The 21,110-nt window shown below is 37.8% G+C and overlaps 1 protein-coding gene across 3 annotated transcripts in view; it reads left to right on the top strand.

Moving 5' to 3' along the window:
- Nucleotides 1-21,110, top strand: part of CFTR (CF transmembrane conductance regulator) — an 87,077-nt gene that overhangs the window by 42,071 nt on the left and 23,896 nt on the right. For all 3 annotated transcript variants that reach the window (XM_038154893.1, XM_038154892.1, XM_038154891.1), the window contains 10 exons: nucleotides 1,761-1,855; nucleotides 4,409-4,495; nucleotides 5,359-6,091; nucleotides 7,197-7,325; nucleotides 10,232-10,269; nucleotides 11,223-11,476; nucleotides 12,504-12,583; nucleotides 16,781-16,931; nucleotides 18,044-18,271; nucleotides 20,136-20,236. In XM_038154893.1, the coding sequence (XP_038010821.1) occupies nucleotides 1,761-1,855; nucleotides 4,409-4,495; nucleotides 5,359-6,091; nucleotides 7,197-7,325; nucleotides 10,232-10,269; nucleotides 11,223-11,476; nucleotides 12,504-12,583; nucleotides 16,781-16,931; nucleotides 18,044-18,271; nucleotides 20,136-20,236 (1,896 nt within the window). The remainder of the gene's footprint in view (nucleotides 1-1,760; nucleotides 1,856-4,408; nucleotides 4,496-5,358; nucleotides 6,092-7,196; nucleotides 7,326-10,231; nucleotides 10,270-11,222; nucleotides 11,477-12,503; nucleotides 12,584-16,780; nucleotides 16,932-18,043; nucleotides 18,272-20,135; nucleotides 20,237-21,110) is intronic.

The raw sequence follows: 21,110 nt of genomic DNA, 5'->3' as shown, positions 1-21,110 counted from the left end.
GAGAGAATCTCCCATTTCCTGACAGACCAGGCAGTCAATTTCTAACTCTTGAGTGGCTGGACCCTTCAGCTGTCACTGTTCCAAGTCTGAAGAGCATTGTTCACTCTGTTCCTGAGGTCAGGGCAATTTGCAGGGGAGGAAGAAGGAAACATTTTTTGGAAGGATATTTATTTATTTATTTATTTATTTATTTATTTATTTATTTATTTATTCTGCTAAACCTCAAAGGCCTGGAATTCCAATAGGCTGCCCAACAGAGAGTGATTAACCATCAAAATCACAGCAGGGGACATCAAAATTGGATTGTATGTGTCTTTGTATGAAATATGCACTTACAAAGAGCAGCTCAACTTAGAATCCCAGATGATATTCCCTCATAGAGCTTCATGTGTCTTCCAGCGTGGAAGCCATAGGATTTCTGTGGGTGCTGCGGAGAGCATGCAGACAGCTGAGTTCCTGCCTGCCTCTTGGCTGCCTGCAGGATGAAACCCCAAAACAGGATATCCCTTCCAGATCACGGCCTAAAGGTCCCTCTCAGAAGCTCAGAGAGATAATGTATGCCACCCTTTTTTCCCTGAGAAGCTGCACTGAAATGAAAATATGTGTGGTGCATGAGAATACTGGAGCTGATTCTGTCTGGTACTGGATGCCTCAGTCAGCTTCTTTGGCTGCAGGGGATCCCTGCCTTGGGAGCAGGAAGGTGTGCACAGGCAGTATGGTGCTGCTGGGCAGTGAGCACAGGCACTGGGAGCTCTTGGCACAGTCAGGGATCCCCACTCACTGCATGACAAACTGCCCTGAGATTGTATCTCCTGCAAGCCTGGGTGCCACGAGGCACAGGAAGCTGATCCAGTCTGTGTTTTGGGGAAAAGTCTGTTGAGAGTACACCCACCACACTGATAGTGGTGTCACTGTATTGGCTTCCAGATGTAGGTCAGGTAAGGCTCAAAGGCAGAATCAATATTTTTTATTAGAGCAACTCTAAAAGTAGAAAAGCTAGACGACCTTCAGGCACATGAGCCATTCTCCTTGTCTCCACTTCCATGCGTTTCTGTGGTTTACATGGATCATCAATTTCAGCGCTAAATACTCCTCTCAAGAAAATTTCTGGCTACCCCTGCCAGTGGGACACAGGAGTGTCCTTTTCTCCTTTCTGTGTCTTATATGAGAGTGAAATGGTATTTTCTGCTTTTATCCCTGGCTAAAGATCCATTTTTAACATAGTCGTGAGTCCTAAATAACTTTCAGCCCAAGGAGTGCAACTTGACTCCCAAACCTTTGCAAACCATGAGATTCCTGGCTAGGAATGCTTGTCCAGCCTTTTTTAATGAACCTGCCTGAAGTATATATTTCTCTGTGTTTTAAAGAGCTCAGAAACAGAGTTTGCTTCTTGCTTTCCCTAACTTCAGCAGCAAGTGCATTTATTATAACTTGACAGAACCACTGAGCAGTTAATGTCTTGAACTGACATTGTATGAAGGTACATTCCTTGCTTTTATGGAGATTAACTATTCAGACAAATATTTGTTCTTAAGATCTTGCCGTTTGTCATTGCTTTCTGCAATAGAATGATACATTTTCTCTTATCACCATTTCTGATTACATAAACAAATGAAATTAAAAAAACCTCTGTGGGAATTTTTTTTTATAACTGCTGTCCAACCTGTCTGTAGACAATTGTACACTATGTTTCCGTCAAATCTGTAGCTTGAGTTGCTTGGATATTGAAAATACTTATTCTTTAAAAAATTTGTTAACAGGATATTTCCAAGTTCCCAGACAAAGATTATACACTGCTGGGTGAAGGTGGAATCATTCTGAGTGGAGGTCAACGAGCACGGATCTCTCTGGCAAGGTGAGTATTTTGCTCTTCAAGCGGTGTACTGTTTCACAGATATGGAATGTATTATGACTAAGCATTTACATACACGTGGACTATGTCCTGCTAAATAAACATCTTCCAGATATACCAGGAACGTGATTTTACTATCAGAAATCTGCATCCTGCTATGCAATTTTGTTTATGATACACCTGCATATTAATTTACTTAATTTAAAAAGTTTGATGTCAGATAAATGCTATGGCTTAGCGCAAGATGAATCTTTCCCTCCCTGATGCAAGATGCCTTTGGAAATTCTGACCTCTAAATGTAGCTTTTTATGTACTGAAGAAACCCATAGAAAGATACAAATAAATATTCCAGGACCTTTCCTTGCTATGACATTTCTTCAAAGTGGTTTATGTATTGATCAATGATACTGCCTGTCTGCAGGTAAATGGAGGAAAAAAAACCAAAACAAAACGGCCATGTACCAAAACATTTTGTGTCAACACTTTGAGCTTCTCTCTGCCATAAGAAAAAGTAGAAAGCAGTGACTAGTTAATATGTATGAATAACTGCCTTGTCTGTTTGACCTTCCAATGTTAGTAAGTAATTCTGAAGGTCTATGGAACAATAACATAGGTGTTTGTCTTATAAATTAGCTATGTGTTTCAGCAGAATCACTTAGCTATTGTGAGGAATCCAGTAATGACAGCTCTGATGTGTAAATGGCCCCATTTATTTCTGTGCCAAGTGCAAATTGTGTTGATTCTCATGCCCAGAAACACTGTGTAGAAGTAAAAGCACATTATAGCGATCTGCACTGGCATCCCATGAAAGATGTGCACATCTGCGTGAGGCTAAAAGGTGGGATCATTAAAATAGAGAATCTTTCCATGTGGGTTTGTGAGACTGAAGAGGCATATGGATGGTTCTGGTTTATGCAGTAAGAGGAAAGAGGAGGGGAAGATCAGGCAAAGCTTTCAAGCATGTAACCCCAAAACTACAAAACCCACTTAGATTTTCATTTAAAATTCAACATTTACACAGACTGTTTCCTAGATGTTATGGATAATCTTGTCTGTCACTTTTCAGATGGTCATAGCTTGTTCCCTGGAGGCTCACAGAACTTATGTATTCATTGTCAGATGTAGAACAGTAATTTTTAAAACAATTACATGTGACTGTCTTAGATTTTGTTTGGGCTCCAGTCCAAGCTCAGTGTGCTACAAGGTGTGCAGGCATTGAGGTGTGGGTTGAAGACAAAACTCTGAGAAGTTAGGGGTGTAAATTTAGGTTTACAGCCCTGGGTTGTACCTAGGTAATAAACTGGTGATAAACTGGACATTATGTTCTTGGACTGGCTGCATAAACCTATCTGGTGTAGTCTGTGCAAGGTCAAGTGAAATGAGAATCCATGACAGAAGTGACATCAACCAGCCATCATGAGAAGCAGGTGGAGATTGCATGAGCCTGTCTTTCCTCCAGAGCACTGTCATTGCCTTCACCTGCAACCAGGGGAAAGAAAGGACCAAGAGAAAAACACAGTGCATGTCCTGGACTTGAGTCAGCTTGCTGGCCTGGTACCCTAAAGCCAGTAGCTTTGAGGCTACTAAGTGCAACACACAAATTAAAGCAATAAACCCCTGCAAACTTCTTGCTGATGAAAGCACACAGAGCAGTGTGAATTTTTGTTGCTGTGCAGCCACTACATCATAAAAATATAAAATGTGAAGTCCATCGTGTTAGAGGATTTTTCAACAAAGTTGCTGGTTTTATTAACATAATGAGCTAATATGAGGGCTTTCTCTCTTGATGGCTAAATATTTTCACACTGATTTACATGCCTTAAAAATACATAAATGCAGCTGGCTGGATTTCTTTATTAATTATACTCTGATTGATATCACATGACAATTTTCATTCTCACAGAAGTTGGCAGGGGGTCTTTTTGAACTTCTATTCAAATTTTTTTAAAGTACCCTCTTAACCAGAGCTTTACGTCTCAGTGAGCTGTGCCTAAGTACATTCAGCTTAAGGTCCTACTTTATGTCTTCAACTCGAAGATTGTACAGTCTTGTAGCAAATGATGTTCGCAAGACCATGCCTCATTAATACACTTTTATTTGCTCACCATTTTGTTCTAAGTACCTTTGAAATTAAGTGCTGAGACCTAAGTCTTTTCACATGCTTATTCACATATATGCAATATTCCCTCAGGCACCAGTAGACGTTACAGTAGATATTAAATTCCCATTGAAATGGCCATTGCACATTGATGGGGACTGTCGGATTCAGGCCATAAACAAATTTCCTTTTACACGAAGTGACCTGTGTAAAAGACAGCTTTGTTTCCTTGCACCAAAATTAATGGAAAACTGAGTTAGTTTGTAATATGATCTGCAGCAGGAAAAGGCTTAATTAAAAGATGTCTTATAAACACATTTCACGTTCAACTTCAGCTCTATATGGATGCTGTAGAAAGACTATCAATTAAAAGATTTGAGGCATTCTTCTTAAATTATATTTATTTAAATTTGTAAGAAATGCGAAAGTTAATGTCATTTCCATTTTTTTCTGTTCAGGGCAGTGTACAAAGATGCTGATTTGTATCTCCTGGATTCTCCTTTTGGACACTTAGACATTTTTACAGAAAAAGAGATATTTGAAAGGTATTGTATGTTTTGATAGATTGTATTTAAGAATCTCACCAAGCAGCACAAAGTAAAATGAAGGGGTTTTAATAGCAGTACAAAAATATGGAAGTAATCAAAATTATGCCTGTTCATTTTTAGGGTTTCTCATAGTATTATGTTGTAGTATTATGTATCTATTTTGAGTATTTTTTATTAGTAGTAGGACAATGCACTGTGTGGAGAACAAGCCTGAGCCAGGTGTGAGCATTACTGCTCTCTCTTCCATCTCAACATACTGAGCCTGCTGTAATGTCGTACTCCCAGTGTGTGTGGCCTTATAGCTGACATGTCTTTGTAGCAGAAAGGCTTTCACTTTAAAACAATTACCTGCTTTGTAAGTATAATTTTTACAAAAAGCTATATTTTTACCTGTTTTTCTAATCACTGGACTTTGAATCACCTGAAACTGCCTGCTGATGATTGGCACAGGTTAGACTTTTTGCTTGTCCTTTTGATGAAAACAGTAAGGACACACACTGTCATCCATGAGCTTTTCAGCCTCTGCAATTTTGAAGTTTTGAAATTGGAGTAATACTCCTAAGTCTCAGATCAGCAGATCTGAGTAACCCTAAGATGAAAAGAAGTACTTCATGATGAAGTGTGCTTTTTGAGTTGACCTGAACATGATTAAATTTTACCTCTTTTTTGGTTCCTGTGATAAAGTACTCATCCTTTACACATCTCAGCTTTACCAACTCCTTTTTAGTTTGAGGGAGCACCCAAGACTTCTCATACTGGGAGCAGGGCAGGTAAAAGCAAATTGAAACTGAATGGGATAAAAGCATCATTTAATCGTGAGAACAAAACAATCTAAATGTTCACACTTCCATCTTTTACAGCTGTGTGTGCAAGCTGATGGCGAATAAAACGAGAATCTTGGTTACTTCAAAATTGGAACACTTAAAGATCGCTGACAAAATATTAATCTTACATGAAGGGAGCTGCTATTTCTATGGAACATTTTCTGAACTTCAGGGTCAACGGCCAGACTTCAGCTCAGAGCTGATGGGATTTGACTCTTTTGATCAGTTCAGCGCAGAGAGAAGAAATTCAATCCTTACTGAGACTCTCCGACGATTTTCCATCGAAGGAGAAGGCATGGGATCACGCAATGAAATAAAGAAGCAATCTTTTAAACAAAAGTCAGATTTTAACGACAAAAGGAAGAACTCCGTAATAATTAACCCCCTTACTGCAAACAGGAAGTTCTCAGTAGTGCAGAAGAACGGGGTGCAGGTCAATGGCATAGACGATGGCCACAGTGACCCAGCGGAGAGGAGGCTCTCGCTGGTGCCTGACCTGGAGCAGGGGGATGTGGCTCTGCTGAGGACTGGCATGCTCAAGGCTGACCATGTGCTGCAAGGGCGGAGGAGGCAGTCGGTGCTGAACCTGATGACGAGCACCTCTGCGAACTACGGACCAAACTTTTCCAAGAAGGGAAGCACAACCTTTCGGAAAATGTCCATGGTGCCTCAGACAAACCTGTCTTCTGAGATAGACATCTACACCAGGCGTGTGTCTCGGGACAGTGTCTTGGACATAACTGATGAAATCAGTGAAGAGGATTTGAAGGTGTGTGCTGATTTGAATTCATCTTGGGTTTGGGTATGGTGATGGTTTAGTGTAAATACTCCTCATCTGTTTTTCTACTGGACTATTTCCTTCCTAATGCAGCATTTCTCTGCAGAATATGTGTTTTGAATACCTGTGAACATTTTTAAACTCAAGTATCATCTTGAAATCATTGAAATCCTAAAAAAATTACATTGCCTTATTTTTGGTTCATTTTTCAGTGCTAAGTGTAGGGAATTTCAATACAGAATTTACATCTCCTGCACTTTACCTTTCAGATTACTTAGGATAAAAAAAAATTTTAAACCGTAACTTGGAAAAACATTGTTTTAAAGCATTTAGGTAAAATTTAAAACAGTAAGGCTCATGGAAAAAATAAAATACATTTCAAGTGCTAGTACAGTTTTTAAAACTGGAATTTGATCAAATTTAATAAGTTTGTCAGACTGCTTAGTTCTTGTGTCCTGATGCAGATAATGAATGGAGGAATAAACTTGATTTTACTCTGGTTTTATGGATGTGCAAACAAACCCAGAAGGTTGGGTTTTTTATACCAAAAACTGGACCAAAATTTCTTTTTTTTCTGATCATTTCAATTGGTCATGATGGATGACTTTTATTTTCAAAACGGTGGGCTGATTTTCTCAGGATAGGAAAATTTTCTGGGGAAGTTTCCTATGTGGAAACAGATGTCCAAGGAAAATTTAAATTCAACATTTGCTGAAGCACTGCCTTTTTTTTTTTTTTTTGAGCTCAACAGAAAAGCTCAAAGTGCTTACAAATTTACTCTAAAATCACAATAATAATTCTTCATTGAAAGAAAATAGCTATTGATTAATAGTTTCTGATTTTGGTAGTGCTGGACAAATCTCAGCCTCTCTCATTGTTGTCTGAAAATTTCAAATAATCCCTTGATTGTATTTTTATATCAAAGGTGACTCAACTGTGCAGTACCTTCCTCTCTAGCCATTATCAGCCAATTTAATGCTTCAGCTCATTTATTTGCGGTGAGTTAGCAGAAAGAATGATAGCATTCTTGTGTCAGAAATTCTCATACAGAGATATTATTAGCATTCTTACTATGATTTTATTGTTTTTTTCCCAGGAGTGCTTCAGTGATGATGCTGAAAGCATGGGGACTGTTACTACATGGAATACCTATTTCAGATATGTTACCATCCACAAAAACTTGATTTTTGTTCTGATTTTGTGCGTGACTGTCTTCTTAGTTGAGGTAAGAAAACCTGTGCTTGGTGTCATGTTGCAACAAATTATGTTTGTTCAAACTGTTCTTTGTGAAAATGGATAAAGCATCAAGACATAAGCTCTTGTATGTATCACATTGAAAACTGCTGCTAAATTAAATTGCAGGGATTTTTCTACTACTTAGATGAGCTCTTCTTCACCAAAGTTAGTGATTAGTGCACAGCAGCAGAAGATCCATCTTCTCAAATTATCCAAGTTATTTTCTCTATGTGGTACCATAAATAAGAATTATTACCCTATGCAAGTCTCTTGTTCACAGGTGAATAATCTTCCATTTTTCATTAAAAATTACCTTTGAAGAGCCTTAGGCAGTTAACAACAATAGTTGCCATAATTTGTTTGGATCAGCACATACATGAATTCTGGAAAATTGCTTTGAAAAATGAGCTATTAGCTTTGCTCCTAGTGAAAGAAGAGTGGTGAGTAAGGCAGAGTGCCTGTGGTGGCAGTGAAAGATGGAAGGGGTGTTCCTGCAGCATGCAGAGAAGACTTTTTCCAAGGATGGTGTAGAACAAGTACTGAACAAGTACTTCAGAACAAGTACCAAAGAACATCTGGCTCTTTGAAGACATTTGACTGTTTTTCATATATCAGAAATTGCCTGCTTTTTGTCTTGTCTCTTAATTTAGAAAAGACTTCAAGCATACAGAACCTCTTAATGTTCTCTTCTATGTAAATATCCTAAATCAAGTATTTTTTAAAGGGAAGGAACATATTTCATAGGGAGAAATCAATGACACTGTATTCATATGTCAACTTACAAAATATGGTGCCAATTTCTCTTGGTATTTTTCAACATGAACTGAATGAAGAGAAGAATCCATCAGGAATAGAGGATTGTTTTCTGTCTGATTGTCTGCAAAGGGTTTTTAGCAATTCTGCAGAGATTCAGACTTCTAGTATCACCATAGCTGGAGAAAGATGTGACTGATGGTGTTCTGAATCCACACTAATGTTATATTGCAGGTGATTTAAGTTAGTTCTCTTGGACCAGGAATAAATCCTGGAGCTTAGATCTAGTTTAACATCCTAACTTTTAAACCAACTCCAGAAGCAAGGCAGTACTTAGATGTGTAGCTTTTCTTATCATGTAAGTTTTATTTTCATGGTTGTGGAAAATGGCTATGAAAACAACAGCAAAGCTGAATGTGGGCTTTAGAGTCAAATGAAATTTCAAGATATATCAGATGTATTTCTGTATATTCAGCATATACTTTTAATGCTGATTACACATTTTTGCTTTTATTTTAGACTAAATATTTTTTAAACAGTTCAAAAAGCCTCATCTTCTATTTGAAAAAAATCTTATGACAAAGAATGTTTCCATAAAATATAAAGTTTCTGGTGTGACTGTCATTGAAGTAAAAGCCTACTGGTAAATGAATGGGTTAGAAGATATCCAGCTGCAGCCCAGTCTTCAGCAAACCTCTGTGTGTGAGCTGAAACACCATTCCAAGTGTTTGTGTGTCCTGTGCTAACAGTTTGTACCCTTCCAACTTGAGACAATGAAGAGAGGCTAGTGATGAACATCCAAGTAAATTGAAAGTGGTGGTTTTAAACCCTTCAGATCTGGGTGGGAATACTGCGGAAATTCTAGAGATGCTATTTTAGATTTTGAATGGATTGCTTTGGAATGGATTGCTGCAGATTCCAAGGCGAGTTCACACAGGTCACCATAGGTAGGACATCAACTGTACTTATCTCCTAGGTTTGCAAGGTGTATGTTGTGTAGCCCACTTAAGCAGCTCAAAACTGTGTCTCATGGATGTGAGACCCAGAGACTAGGGCTGCTGAACTGCAAGGAGAGCAGTTTTGGAAGGAAACACAGAGAAAGGCCTTGTGAAATATTCTGTGACAGTGTTACCTACCATCATCTTCACAGCTGAAAAAACTCCTCTGTTGTGAGGAGTCAAGATGAGAACAGAATTCTGTTGGGAGATGTAAAAAGACTATTGTGAAAGAAGCCTGGTTCTTACAAATACTTAAATTCAGGACTGTCATGGTCAATCCTGAGTTATTTACTGTAAGACCTGCAGAAGCAGGTGGCTCCCAAAGAGAAGACTTCAGTTATGTGTATCAGTTGGGGTATTACCACAATATATTTCTGTACCAGTGACATAAAAATGTATGGGAAGAAAATGTAAAAACTGTTTCAACCCTTAGAAAATTGATCATAATCAGGAACAGAGCAAACTAAAATGTAATGGATTAGATGAAGATCTCCAGTACCTTGGTAGACAGACAAAAAATATATTATGGACCAAATTCTTGTTGAATGCTAAACCATCTCATAATAAAAGGGGTTTAATTCTACACTTTAAAATATTACAATAGATTATGTGGAAAATTATGTAAAACTAAGCAGCAAAGCAATATATGTCAACTGACTATACTGAATGTGGATGTCAGCTGGCAAGAACAACAATGCAAAAATAATAATGTTAAAGGTATGGCATTCGTATTTGAATAGATGTCTTTGAAGATACTGAGAGACTTACTCTTCTAGGGTCATTAAAAATCCTAATCTTTAAAACTTAAAAGGCATACAGTTATCAGTAGGAAGACATTAGCAAGCCTTTGTTAATAGTATGGTAAAAAAGAACACAAGAATTTCTAGAATTCAAGAATCTCTCGGGCACTTGAGAGCCTGATTGTAATACAAGTCTAAATGTAGCTTTCCTGGTGGGATGCACTAAATTGTTTCCGTGGAGAGAGAAGCAGATATTACAAGGTTTTTGCTTTGAGTAGGTTTGACTTCCACCCATTTGTTATACTCCCTCTAAAAACAGGTATAAAGTCAATGAAAAAAAGATAAGAGAGAAAGATTACATAAAGTGATAAAGCAAAATCTGACTCTGTTTTCTTTGGTCACAGGTAGCTGCTTCTCTTGGTGGGGTATGGTTTCTTCAAAAGTAAGTAGTGGTGATAATTTATTGAGAAACTGGGGTATCCCTTATATAATTTTTTTCCGTAAAGAATGAATAAATTCTTCCAGAAGAAGAATGTGGATTGTCACTATCTTATAGTCAACAAAATAGTTCATTGATGGATGATTTAAATACCTCGTGTAGGTGGTATCTGGTACTTCTCTAAGTGCTAACAGTTGAATGGCTTATGCCTTGTTATTAAGTACACAACAGTGCAGGCAAGATTCTCCTGGGTCAGCTCACTCTGGGGATGCAGGGACCTGGTTATCTTCAGTACATCATGATTCAGAGGTGCTGGTAAGACTTGCCAGGGAACTTTTCAAGAGAGCAGTTTCTGTAAGATCCCCCCTTTGTAAAATTTCTTCTGCTTATCTATGAAGAATTCCTAGAAGTTACAGGGTCAGCAGTTGTAGGTTAAAATGTACTGAGCAGTGGAAAAGCCAGTGGCTTTTCCTGAGTTAATGCTTTTATTCCCTGTTTATGTCCCGCAGCAATGAGTGTGTGTGAATATAGAAGCATATGGTGACATAGATCTCACTGGAGTGATTTATGTTGATTTGCATCTACATTAAGTCACTAAGGGCTTTGATTTTTATAGAATACCTAAAGAATTTTACTTCCGTAGTAATTCACTTTTTTCAAGACTTAAACTAATTTTTCTGTTTAAAAGAAGTGGGTGTATTTTCCTGGATTAGGTTAGGTTTGTCAGTGATTAAATAGGCAGCAGATTTGCAAGAGACTACCAGAGCAATTAATAATTTATAATTTGTACATTCATGACAATATTTTAAAAATGACTGGAAATATCTATAACCATTAGCATAGTTTTAAAACAAATGGACACTGGAGTAGTGTTTGGTTTGGTTTCGTTTAGCAAATAAAAGAGAAAAAGCACACAATTCCCAGTAATGCATTTATTTTTCATTTCCATCACACAGCACAGCTTTGAAGGCAAATTCAACGCAGTCAGAAAACAGCACCTCTGACAAACCTCCTGTGATTGTCACTGACACTAGCAGCTACTACATCATTTACATCTATGTGGGTGTGGCAGATACCCTGCTTGCCATGGGAATCTTCAGAGGTTTGCCCCTTGTGCATACACTTATAACAGTGTCTAAAACTCTCCATCAAAAGATGGTGCATGCAGTTCTTCATGCACCCATGTCAGCCTTCAACTCTTGGAAAGCAGGTAACTGAAATGGGAGGTGATTGACTCATCTATGCATTTATTTTCAGTTTAATGGTTTTCTTTCTGTTAAAGGACAGTGTTACCTTACATTTACATTTTCAGTCAAGCGGCATGTTAGAAGTTTGCCACATAAGGTAATTTGTGAATCTTTTAATGAAACTTGATTGCACTTAAGTGTGACATATTTCAGTTGTCAATTCTGATTCTGAAATATCACCCTCTCTGAAAGAAATTTGGAGAAAATAAACCATTAACTGTTCTAGCCAATAAAAGTAGAATAACTTCTAAAGAATAGACTTTGTCAAAAAGTGCAATAGAAAACATATTGTCAGCTGTGTCTTGAGTGACAAGGAATCAGATGTGGATGATAAATAGTGCTTTTTTATGAATAGTCCTACTAAAATGGCATAAAACATCAGTTAGTGTGAATGATGGTACGCATATTCAAATCTGGGTGTTGATGTAAAGCTCATTATATAACTGGTGCAACAAGTTCCATCTCCCATTTTACATGAAATTCCTATATCATATGTTTCTTACTCATAATTACTAGATCGCAGGAGACACTGCTAAATGATGATACAGCAATGAGCTTCTCCTTAATTTTCCCTTATATTCTTAAAATTGTTGTTACATAATCTTCAGTAATTCTACTCAGAAATTAAGAAACAGGTTACAAACCCATGCAAATGCTGGTGTGAAAATTACCTGTGTATCATCAGGGCCTGCTGAATAAGGGGTACTGACCTTATGCTTTGTGCCTATTTCTGCCCACTTTGGTTGTTTCTATTTTTAAATTACATTTTCCTGGGTTTTTTTCAAGAGCTGAAACAGAAGTTGTGTAGCTGAATTCCTCCAGGGGGACAGAAACTGTAGTTCCACTTATCTGTGGAATTGCTTATACTTTAAAAAAAAATTATTTAATATTTTGTATTCAGAAAAAGTTGTACCTTTTGTTAAATTAATAAATGTGGGATTTGGGGGTGGTATTAAAATGTTTGACTTTTTTTTTTTCCTTAATCCATAGGTGGAATGCTTAACAGATTCTCAAAAGATACAGCAGTACTGGATGACTTACTTCCACTTACAATGTTTGACTTCATTCAGGTTTGTAGAATAAAAGTTGTAACTTTTGCTGTCTTATAGCAATATGATATTTGATAGCTGAAAAAAGAAATCATATGATTTTTTTTTTCAATCTATGTATCTATGTAGCTGCTTGTCCTGTAGTTCAATTGTATTGCTTCATTTTTGAGGGCTTGCCTCTGTGTGTACTTACCTCCACTGTTTATGCACACCACTCTTACTACTCAGGCTCAGAAATATTTTTGCCCTGCAGACCCCTACAGGACAATAATCCCTGCTGCTGCCCAGATTCAACTGTAAGTCATAAAGGGCATTCCTTAGTTTTTTTCTGTTATCTTGGGTCAAGTTAACTGGTTTTTAATGCTATTCTTGATTGCATTCAGTCACTTTCATAACTCCCCCTCCTGAAGCTCTACTGTTCCCAGTTTGCTAGCATCACCCTTTACTTCTCTTCTGTTGAATATGTTCTTGACTTTTCTGTTCCTTTATCTTCTGTGGAAATGCCAGCTTTTCCTTGGATAGAACTGGTTCCCAGAACATTTTAAAAACAGAAGCAAATCTTTCCTGGTGCTCCTGTTCCTCTCTACATTATTAAGGTGATATACTAGCCCAACTTAATCAACCCAAAGACTCTGCTGTACGGATTGCCTGTCTCCATCTGTGAATTTGCCTGCTTTACAGCCCCTACCAACATGATTATCTGATAAAGACAGAATTTCTTTTCCTTTATCTTTATGAGGAATTGATAACTTTGACTCATGACTACAGAGGGGCCAGTGCAGCTTGACATGAAGAGATTCCAGTATATTACAGCTTTACTTCATGTCCTGCTGATGTCATGAGGACTAGCTGAATGAGTAAACTTGGACATTGGGACTCTCTGAATCAACAGTATGATCTTCAGTGTCAACAGGAGTCACTACTGTCTTTTCTGATCCGACTGTTTTGTTTCAGATATTTTGGATCTACCATGGGGGTGTTATTCCAGAAGCATGTTAGTTGGTCTGTCTCTAAATTTCAAACTTTCTACAAGAAGCTGACTAGTTTTTCATGTTTTCAAGAATAAAGAAAATCCCATTATTTGCCTTTTCTATTCTGATGCCTTTCAGAGGTTTAACTATACCCTACTGGCCCATAGATTCACTTCTCTCCTCAGTCTCAGCTGCAGAGGCTTCTAGACATGCATGATAAGCTGCCCCGTCTTTCCAGGTTCTCCTGCTGGATATCACTAAACCTACCCATTGTCTTGAATAATTTTAACAGTCATTCCTTCACAACCAATTTCTTCTGGTCCTCCATAAATTCAGACTTCCATGGACTCTGCTAAGGAACAAAGTCAGATTCCTCTGAAAGATATAGAGAAGTTAAAGATAGGACTTATTCCTTCTGATGATTGTTGAAGAGTCACAGAGTGTGGAAGGGATATGTGGACCTAGAACCTGCAACCCCTCCAACCCCTCTGCTCAAAGCAGGTTCAGCTCGAGGAGGTTGCTCAAGGCCAAGCTGGGTTTTGGATAACTCCAAGTCCTCTGAGTAATACATTCCAGTATTTGACCTTCCCCATGCTAAAAGTGCTTTTTCTTAAGTTTAAATGGAATTTTGTGCATTTCAGCTTGTGCCCATTGCCTCTTATCTTCCCACTGTGTGCCATTTAAAAGAATTTAGGTCAAGCACATATGGTCCACAAGAAATACCATCTATTACTTATATAAACAGAATGTATTTTTAATTATATAAATAATAGCAAACTGCATATACAGAAACATTATAACTTATGTAAGCATAATAAATACCAATATGTAGTCATACAAAGTGATGAGATCTCCCTAAGCCTTGTCTTAAGGCTAAAGACAAGTCTTAAGGCTACAGCCAGTCCTTGTTTCTTGAAGATCCTTCCTGTGAGATGCTGCAAGCACATATGCTTGTCCCTAAGGTTTAATATAGTCTCACCCAAAAGTTCCTGGTGAACTCACTGAACATTCATGCCTGTGATCATGGCTGTGATCATGATCATTCATGCCTAAATGATAAACTCCTGTTGGTTCATCAAACTAGCTGTTGCAGTCATTGCCACCCTGAACGCTTGCTGAGTTGCTTTGTCTACTACCACCTGCATTTTCCAAACTGGGAAACAGTGGGACATGTCTCCCCATCTGGCCTCTGTCCCAGGGCTGAAGGCTCAGCATCTGGGGCACTGAGCTGGGCTGCATGAGCCCTCTGCTGCCATTCCTCAACTATATGCCAATACAGTTGTCTTGTGGTTTAGGTTTTTGCTTCTGCCTTTTTAGAGAAAATATCTTCTGTGTGACTTTAGGCTTACTTTGGAGTTTATGAGATAACACAGATTTTCATATTCAGCTTTTTAGTGGAATAACTGTGGGACCAGCAGTTAGAACAGTATGACATCATGGTGACCTTTACAAAATTCAAGTAAATGACAGAAATGGGAATTTTAACAGTCACTGAGTGACTGTAATCTCAAGTAATGTGAGAACTGCATAACTTGGCTCAATATTGCTTGAATAGCTCATTTGCCTCTTAACAATTAAAAAGAGATACAAGTGTTACTAATTTCTGCAGTTTGAAGTAATGAGTGAACACAAATCCATTCTTGCATTGCTGCAGACCAGTGCTAAACAGCCTGCACAAGCATAACCCACACATATCGCCGTTCCTTTAAGAGAAATGAGGAAAATAGTGAAAGAACTCATAGGATCATAAAATTTTTTGGGCTGGAAGGGACATTAAAGATCATCTAGTTCCAGCCCCTCTGCAAAAGCAAGGACATTTACCATGAGATCAGGTTTCTCAGAGTCCCTTTCAACCTGGCCTCCTTGAACACTTCCAGGAGTGGGTCATCCACACCTTCTCTGGGCAACCTGTTCCAATGCCTCACCACCCTCATAGTAAAGAATTTCTTCCTAATATCTAATCTAAACCTGCTCTATTTCAGTTCAAAGCCATTCCTCCTTTAGCTAGTTCAGCTGTGATGTAATCTTTTTTTTTCCTATAATGTGATGCTGCTATTGCATTGCTCAGACTTCTGATGAAAAAAAAAGTTATAGGAAACTTGGAACATGCTTACCTGTTCATGAAAGACCTCTAACTTGGAATACTGGGAATTTAAATCCTTCCTTGAGTTTATGTGGACGTAGTAGCAAAAGCACAGACTTCAAGTTTCTTCCTTATGTGAAATTATTTTTGCTTTCCATCTGTTTCTTTGCTGTCTGGTCTTTGCAGTGATGTTTCAATGCAATGTTCATAATTGTGTCCCAAATTGTCCATTTGCAGTTGGTTTATGCTGGTAAGTTTGCAGCTTGAAGTAGTTGTTTAGTGTTAGAAGCAACACCCTGATACAAAGCAGAACTTAGCTATTCTATGTACACTGGTATACTTGATTTTCTTTAGATTTAGACATGAGAAAAAAGCTGTCTACCTGCTTAAGTCTCTTCTAGAGTAAAGTTCAAGACCAGATTCAGCTAAACCTGTATGGAACTACCGAGAATGAGGTCTTAAAATGGTAGTAGCCTCTAGTAGGTTAAAACAGATTAACTCCGAAACAATTTTGTCCTTTTGTCATCTGACACCTTTAAACGCATTTTTATTTCTCCTGAAACTGCTAATTTGTCATACCACAGATTCTCATACAATTTATTTGTACAATGTCTCCTGATCAGGACAAGCAATAGTGTTAGTTTCATGTATGAGTTACAGTCCCTTGACCAAAGAAGTACAACTTCCCACTTTTTCTGATCCTCAGCAAGACTGCTTTGCCCAGAACCTGCAGGAGGCTGTCACTCAGCTCCTGACAGTCTTGCACACCTAGTCCAGACAAGGCAGGGACAGCATGGTAGGTTTGGTAGATGGCTGCAGATATTGCAAGTGTCATTCTTATATTTTAAGTGGAAAGTGAGTGCCTAGCTGCCATTGCTTTTGTGTGGCTTCATATTTTAGAAGCCTGCAATACAGATTGTACTATAGAAAACACTTTTCCCATCTATTAGAAAAGATAGCAGCTTATTGCAACAGGTTATGGATCTGGTCCAAGTTATTCATTATCTTTTCATGGAGGTTTGTTCTCAGCTGCAAATCTTAGGTTAGCACTTTATGTTTGTTGAAACAATACGTAGTTGCCATAGGAAGGAGATTCATCACCAATCTCTAGTCTATAAAGTGACAAGTTTACTATATCAATAGTATTTTTCTTTCATTCTACAGTTAATACTGATTGTGATTGGCGCTATAACAGTAGTCTCAATATTAGAACCCTACATCTTCCTGGCATCAGTGCCTGTGATAGCAGCCTTTATTCTGTTAAGGGCATACTTCCTCCACACTTCTCAGCAGCTGAAACAACTGGAATCTGAAGGTAGGAGCAGCAAAGTTGGTAGACTTTTAAATCCACAACAAATCAATTAAGAAATGATTCACTCTTTCTCTTTTTTGCGTCTTCTCTTGCAAGATGACGTTGTCTTTGGGAGCAGAACACATCTCTCCTTAAAGCCAGGGCTGTTACTCATCCAACCAATACTGAGTGCTCTGCTGCCAAAGAGCAATAAAAAAGGCCTTTTAAGAGATGGGCTTTATCACCACTGCAGCTGAAAACAAATAAATTCCTGACATACAGTTTTCTTGAGAGTAAATGTAACTTGCAAAATTGTGGTCAGACTTGGTATGTACTCTTTGCGTTTGTTTCTTTGTAAGAAAAAATTTCAATGGATATACCTTAATCACAAAAGAGCTCTGATTTCTGAATAAGTTATTTGATTAAATTTCCTTCCTCTCCCCCCATTAAGAGACTAAAATGTTCCAAATAAAATTGAAAACCTCATTTGGAAGTGTGAATTTGAAGACCATGCACTGTTGCCTGCCTTTGCAGCAAACTGGCAGATCCTTGGCAAATCAGTCCTGAATTTTAAACAGTGGTGATCGTCTTCCATTTTACTTAAGTGTAATTCTGGAGTTCCTCAGACCTAAATTTAAATTTCTTTGATGTTCACAGGGATCCAGCACTGGCTCACCACTTCTTACGTAATTTTTGCTTAAAATGACCATGTCAGTGCAGTTGAATCTGGAGCATTAAAGTACTCTGCCTATGCTAAGAAAGCTTCATATATTGGAGTTATCAAAATTGCAGGAATTAATTTTGGCTGGGGACGAGCAGCCTTTCTCTTGTGGCATCCTACAGAAGGCCAGGAGCTTCCCCAAGTAGATATGAGACAAATAGATATGTGCTAACTGTGAAGAATTATTGTGATCCCTTCCTGTCACTAGACTGAATGCAACTTCAACCCATTCTTGCAAGGACTGTTGCTGTATATCCTTGGTTAGGATTACTTTAGTCATGTAGTTTGACAACACGTGTAAATTACACCGGCAGTAGTTACGCTGCTGTGAGGTAGAGCATGGCGGGGTGTTTGCATTATATCAAAGGCATTTCCTCATGCATGTTTATGTTGTTCTAATTTAAACACTTTGCAGCTCGGAGCCCAATTTTCACCCACCTTGTTACAAGCTTAAAAGGGCTGTGGACACTGCGAGCTTTTGGGCGGCAGCCATATTTTGAGACCTTATTTCACAAAGCTCTGAACCTGCACACGGCAAACTGGTTCCTCTACCTGTCAACGCTGCGCTGGTTCCAGATGAGGATAGAAATTATTTTTGTGGTCTTTTTTGTTGCTGTGGCATTTATCTCTATCATAACTACAGGTATGGTAACTTTACCCGAAAACTGAAATGGAAGTCTGCTGCTTCTTTTTAACGGCTCAGCTTTAGAAAATTCTGAGAGAAATAAGCTGTTGTGGAATTTGGCATACACTGGAGTAATTGATTTAAGTATGTCATAGTAGTAAACACAATTTAATTAAAACAGAAATAACACCATTATTGCCTGCTGCCTGATATTGTAGAGAACTCATTAAAGGGAATAATCTGAAAATAATAACTGAAGGGACAAAACTTTCATTTTGTTATAGTAATTGCTGTAAAATTATCTCATGAGTTTGAACCCACATTACTGTTCCAACAAACTTGGATGTTGATCACACCTGTATAGCTCAAAGATTTTTAGTAAATAGAAGTTAATGTTCCTCTCACTTGCAAATGGCTGAGACACGAAAAGTTTTAATAATCTTTTAAGGCCCACACCATTAAGAGAAATTGTCATCCAGTTCTTTAATTCCCGACCCACTGACCCATTTTCTTATGTGAGGTTTTGCAAATTCTATTCAAAATCCCCCCAAAAATAGCTCATCACTCCTAGTAAACACAGTATACAAATAAGAATCACACTATATCTTACTTGTATTTGAAGTGGTGCCCATGACTTGCCAGGTGCAGCCAGCCTCAAACAATCAAAAATTAGGAGTATGATGTCCCCAAAATGTTAATAATTCATTCATGTGGAAAAATTCAGCTAGAGATAACTTCAATTACAGTTTTTTATTCACTATACTGTTGTTATGTTTGGACATGGTTCTACCTCTCCAAATTTTACACTGACCTTGGTGTGCAGGATCTGTATGCAGTTCCACTACTACGGTCACTGATGAACAAGAGTTTGATGATTTTATGGAGGAGGTTTTTAAATCTAACAATATTCAAATTTCTTTCAGCCATGCTTCAGTGTTGAAAAGGAGTTATATAAGAGCTTGCAATTTATCAAATATTTTACAGTTTATGAAATGCTATCTTCTATTTCTTGTAGAAGGAGCTCTAGCTCTCCTTACAAAAGGAGATACCACACAAATACTTCTGTATGAAAATAGGCACTTACAGTTCTTTTGTCACTAAGGAGACTTCTAGTTCCCTTACCATTCACGGGAAACAGTGTTCCCTGTTGTCCTTCTCATTTCTCACTCTGTGTCCTTAGTAGTTTGGGGTTTTAAGGAAAATAATTTCTTGTGTTAGTGGACCTGTACGTTTTACTTAAACAGGAGGAGGTTTATTGAAGAGAACCATATAAAGAATGGAGAAATCATAGAAAGGCATTTGGCTTAAATTCTCAATTCCATTTAACACGTAGGGTGAAAATCAACAGTGTGGTAGATTAAATGCTTATATTGTATTGTATGAAGTCATAAAGGAAAATCCCTGGGAAATCCCATGCTTGCAACAGCCAACAATTAAAGCTAAAAAAATTACATCTGCATCTTTGTGAAACACTAAGGAAAATGTCCTCTATTCGTCAAAAAAATGAAAATGTAAGCCATTTTGAATTTTAGAGTTGTTAGCTGTGTGTGGTGTTTTGGTTAGATAAGAGTGATTTCACAGATTGATGTGTGCTGAGAAAAGGAAAGTCAAATCAAGACTGCAGAGACCTGATTCTGTTTACAGTTTAAGTACAAGACTCTTCTGCCAAGCAAGATTAGGGTCTCCAGTGAATTCAGCACCAAAGCCAGGTGTTAAACTATGATTTATGTCTTAGTCCTTTTTATGATTAACAAATCCATTTTTCTCCATGAAGTAAAAGAGGCTAGAGTATGAATATGCATCTTAAGATGTACACGCTGATTTTCTGTTTTCTAATGGCTTTTTATTTGCACAGAAATTGAATGTGTTTTTCTCTGCACAGGTGAAGGACCAGGTACAGCTGGAATTATTCTTACTTTAGCTATGAACATCATGGGAACCTTGCAGTGGGCAGTAAACTCAAGCATAGATGTTGATAGTTTGGTAAGCAAAAAATGCATGGTTCTGTGCTTTTTTTGAAGAATTGCCTTATTTTGTTTTTGTTTGGTTATGGTTGTGCAGTGAATTATCTTCAGAGTTGAATATTATGCAGATATGTCAGAAAAGTTTCTCTCACACCTTTGATAGCAAACTGCTGGCTTTGGGATGGCACAAACTGAGTTTTTCCATGATCAGAAGTTTTTCTGGCCTGGAATAGGCAACAGCAAATACTTGCATTTGAGGGTTCAGATTGAAGATGTAGCAGTGATAGGAAAACCTTGAAAAGGCTTGGGGTTGTTTTGTTATATTTCCTGTATTTATATGTATAAAATACACCTTCCTTGGTCTACCCAACAGCTTTGCATAGCAGATCACAATGGATGTTTCTGAGATCCTTTCACCTATTATCAACAGAGATTTAAAAATCTGTCCTTGACTAACCCTGGCAATCTTCTTCTGGTTTTACGTAAAATGCCCTCTGACATAAGACTTTGCAGTCATGGGTAATTTTCATAGGAAGGACTGGGTTTAAAACAGAGCATTTCACAAGGTTAGCTTCTCATCACCTATTTGTTGAGATATGTGAAGCAGACAGGAAATTCATAAAAGAATATGTTTGTTCTTACACTTTTCATCATACATTAGCTCTAATGTATGAAAATTTTAGTTTTTATTTTAAAATGTAATAGTTCCTGATCTCATTCCCCTTCATTCATCCTAGGATTTATTTTAGACAGAATTTGTGTAACAAAATATCGTAGTCTTACGAACTAAAAAAAAATTTCTGAGAAAAAAGATCTCCCACATCCTGTCTTACCTTCTCTGAACCCAAAATCAGCTTCTCAAGTCCAACCATTTCAGTATTGGAAAACAAAAT

This window comes from Motacilla alba, chromosome 1A (assembly GCF_015832195.1).
Source record: "Motacilla alba alba isolate MOTALB_02 chromosome 1A, Motacilla_alba_V1.0_pri, whole genome shotgun sequence".
Taxonomy (NCBI): domain Eukaryota; kingdom Metazoa; phylum Chordata; class Aves; order Passeriformes; family Motacillidae; genus Motacilla; species Motacilla alba.
This window is presented reverse-complemented; position numbering and strand designations above follow the sequence as displayed.